The sequence below is a fragment of the Mandrillus leucophaeus genome, unplaced genomic scaffold (assembly GCF_000951045.1).
Source record: "Mandrillus leucophaeus isolate KB7577 unplaced genomic scaffold, Mleu.le_1.0 Scaffold14, whole genome shotgun sequence".
Taxonomy (NCBI): Eukaryota; Metazoa; Chordata; class Mammalia; order Primates; family Cercopithecidae; genus Mandrillus; species Mandrillus leucophaeus.
Genome location: NW_012101365.1, coordinates 3590498 through 3594316, shown reverse-complemented (window position 1 = coordinate 3594316; position 3819 = coordinate 3590498). Strand labels below are relative to the sequence as shown.

The window sequence follows — 3819 nt, the reverse complement described above, 5'->3', positions numbered from 1 at the left end:
CTCCACAGAATAAATACCAACTGCCCATGTCCCCCTCCCTGGACAGGCCTCAGAAACATCCTCGGCGCTTCTGGCTGGGTCTGGGCAGTCTAAGGAACAGAAGCTTGCTCCCTCCCTGCCCGAGGTTTTCTACCTCTAGTGGTGTGGCCTGAGTTTGTGTGAATTTTTGGTAGCCCTATCACACTGCTGCCTAACAGAACACATTTTCAAGAAAGGTCCTCCGACTCTGCCTTACCAGGTGTGTGAACCCTACATCCCCTGAGCTCCGGGGCCCAACTGTAAGACTTGCACATTTATTCCTGTGATGCTCCAGTTGGAGGAGGCTTCCTGGAGGTGATGGAACTTGAACCTGAACTTGAAAGTGGAATGGTTTTGGATAGGTATTAAGGAGGCTCTTTGTGGAGGGGCATAGGATCAGCAGTGGCGTGGGGCAGGAACACACCACGGCTGGGGAGGAACTGAGGAAGTGGGGGGCAGCTCTCTGGGCCTCTGTCCAGCGATGGAGCTCTCCTCTCCCTCTGACTCTGCTGCCTCCCCAGGAAACCTTCTGCTTGCACCCTTATGGGCTGGATGGTCACTGATCCTGAGTTTGGCAACTGCCAGGGTGGCCAATCCTTCTCCAGATAACCCTCAGACAGCTGTGACCAGATGTGAACTTCTTCCTGCCTCCTCTGTCCCAGGAGATGTGCCCCAGAGCCTCCCCCGCTTCCTCGTGGCCCACTGTGGAGACCCGGCCTCCTGGATCTACTCAGACCAAAAATGTGATGGCACTAACAACTGTGGGGACTGCTCGGATGAACTGAGCCCAGGTGGGGGTCTGGGCACAGGCTGGGCTGGAGCCGGTGGCTGGGCAGCAGCCAGAGGGCAAAGGGTGACCAGGGAATCTCTAGGGCTCCCCTTTGCATGCCTTCTCTGCATCCTAGGAAGGAGTTCTCTACCCCTGCTTGAATACATCTTGTGGTGGGGTACTCACCACCACTCCAAGTGACTTTTTCTGGAGGCTCATTCTTCTGCAGTGGGGAAGTCGCCTTCAAGGGCGCAGATGAGAAAACTGGGTCCCAGAAGGTGGTCATGCAAGGAGTACATACGTGACCCTGCTGGGATTTGAACCTGGGGTTCCCTCATCTCTGCACCTCCCAATAACCCTGTGAGGAAAGCAGGGCAGGAATCATCGGCCCCAATTTGTTTGTAAGTAAACTGAGGCTTTGAGCAGAGAAAATTAGTACAGTGCATGACAGGAAGGGAGCTCAGGTGTGAACCCAGGCCTCCTGATCCAAGTCCCAAGGCCTATAGCTGCCCTAGAGTTTCCTCTCAATTTCTTCCCCAGTGGTCAATCAACAAACATTTTTTGAGCACTGGTGGGGTGCTCAGAACACACCTGGTATCAGATTCAGGTGGGGGACATCAGGAATCAAGCCTGTGTCCTACCCCCAGGACTTACATCATGCTGATGCCAAAAGGAGATGCTGGGGACCTGGAGGAATCAAGGGAGACTTCTCAGAAGAGGTGGCATTCAGGAAGACCAAGAATAGACAGGTTTCAGTAGGCAGAGGCTGGGTGTGTGGGGAGGAATGCCTGAGGCCTGAGCAGAGGAGAGAAGGCTAGGAGCACTCTCGGGGAGTCATGGCAGGTAAATGTGGCTGGACTTAGGGTAAGGAAGGGCACCCATTCATATTGCAGCCTTTACCATGTGCCTGGGACTTTGCCTGACATCCTTTGCTTAATAACAAGCTTGAGCACACTAGGAAACAGGTTCAGACAGGGTGAGCAAAGTCATATAGCCTGTGAGCTGTGGAGTCTAGATTCTCTCTGCTGCAGGAAAACTAGGAACACACTCAACCCATATTAGATAGGTTGGGGCCATGGGGAGCTAGAGCAGGTTTCAGAACTAGGGAGTGCCCTGCTGCACAGAGCATTCCAGGACACAGCAACTGCTCTCCTGCTGGCTCTTGTCTCCCCAGTGACTGTGTGCCCACCCTGTGGCCCTGGGTGGTGGCATTGTCCTTCAACCTTCTTCAAGTACTGCGACTGTATTCCGAGGCGTCTCTGCCGCGACCACATACAGCACTGCTCCGACTGGTCCGATGAGTATGCCTGTCCCGGACCCTGAGTGGGCTACTCAGGCCAGCATGGAAGGCTGGCTAGAATGGCACTGATAACCCTGCACATGAAAATTGAATCCTAGCTCACAAGGGCAGGAAGGAGCCTTTGAAATGGGATCTACAACCATTTCTGAAGAGGAATTTTCTCTCCTGCTTTCAAGTTGTTCAGTCTCTGCTTGAATGCCTCCAATGACCAGGAGCTCATTACCATGTTAGGTGGCTTCTAACACAGATGAGGTGATGAAACCCTGTCTCTACCAAAAATACAAAAATTAGCCAGGCATGGTGGCGCACACCTATAGTCCCAGCTACTAGGGAGGCTGAGGTGGGGGGACTGTGTGAACCCAGGAGGTCAAGGCTGCAGTGAGCTGTGACCATACCACTGCACTCCATCCAGCCTGAGTGACAGAGTAAGACCTTGTCTCAAAAAAATAAAACAAAACAAAAACATAAACAAAGAGAAAAGGAATCTACTTCCATGATTTCATGCCTGTCTCTGGGGTGTCTCATAGGAAATCTGCTAACTGCTCCAAGACAGACTTGTGGATCCTAATCTCATCATCCCTTGGAGTGATGATATGTCTGGGGCCTAAATGACAAGCCGAGTTTAGCCTTCATGGATGGCACATATGTGAAACATATGCCACTTCCTACCCCTTTGGTACCTAAGGCAGAGATACTGGGCTTGGATGCAACCTTAGCATCTCCCCCAGTTCAGTTAACCCCGCAGGCTCTACTGGTTTAACCACGTGACACAGCACGTGAAACAGGATATCTGGCATCCTACCAGTGGGAAGCCACCACAGGAAACTCCGAGCTGTAGAACAGAAGATCTGGAGAAAGAGCAGCTTAAAGGGCTCCTCACCAGTCTTCTGTCTGTCCACCCTGCTCTCCACACCACCACTCCCCGCCCTCCACTCTATGCCCAGCTGCCCGCCTAAACAGCCCAGTTTTCTGGAAGTAGGGACTATATTTTGGTCCTGGAGCCTGAATGAGCTGCTTCTCTGCTTATCTTTCCAGCTTCACACCGCCCAGGCAGGCAAGGATGATCATTTCCATTAGATGGATGAGAAAACTGAGGCCCAGAGAGGGCAATGACTTGTCCAGAATCATACAGCAAAGTCAGTGCTGGAACTGGGACCCAAATACAGTCTATGGTACCCGAGCCCAGAAGCCTTTCCAGCTACCAGTGTAATTATACCTTGGCCAGGGCAGAGTCTCTGTGGGGTATTTTAAAAGTGAGCTTGTCAGGTACAGTGGCTCACACCTACAATCCCAGCACTTTGGGACACTGAGGTGGAAGTGTCCCACTTGAGCCCAGGAGTTTGAGACCAGCCTGGGCAACATAGGGAGAACCTGTCTCTACAAAAAATAGGGAAAAACAATAGCTGGGCATGGTGGTGCATGCTTGTAGTCCTAGCTACTCAGAAGGCTAAGGTGGGAGGATCGTTTGCGCCTGGGACGTTGAGGCTGCAATGAGGCATGATCATGCCACTGCAGTCCAGCCTGGGCAATAAAGACCCTGTCTCGAAAAATTTCTTTTTAATAAAAAGAAAACATGAGATTGAGGGTCAGAAAGTGTGCAACCCATATTCTGAAAGAGAGACTTGGGATCTGCCTGATGGGAGGGCTCTTGTCGAGGGAGACAGACATGTCCCCACTGAAAATTAATAAAATTGGTTTTACATATCAGTTTTCTGAGTTTTGAAAACTGAAA

At 51.6% G+C, this 3819-nt stretch overlaps 1 protein-coding gene across 1 annotated transcript in view; it reads left to right on the top strand.

The window, feature by feature from the left end:
* Positions 1 to 2258, top strand: part of LDLRAD1 (low density lipoprotein receptor class A domain containing 1) — an 11411-nt gene extending 9153 nt beyond the window's left edge. The window contains exon 6 of the mRNA XM_011973800.1: positions 1962 to 2258. Within this exon, the coding sequence (XP_011829190.1) occupies positions 1962 to 2110 (149 nt within the window). The 3' untranslated portion in view covers positions 2111 to 2258. The remainder of the gene's footprint in view (positions 1 to 1961) is intronic.
* Positions 2259 to 3819: the final 1561 nt, after the last annotated feature.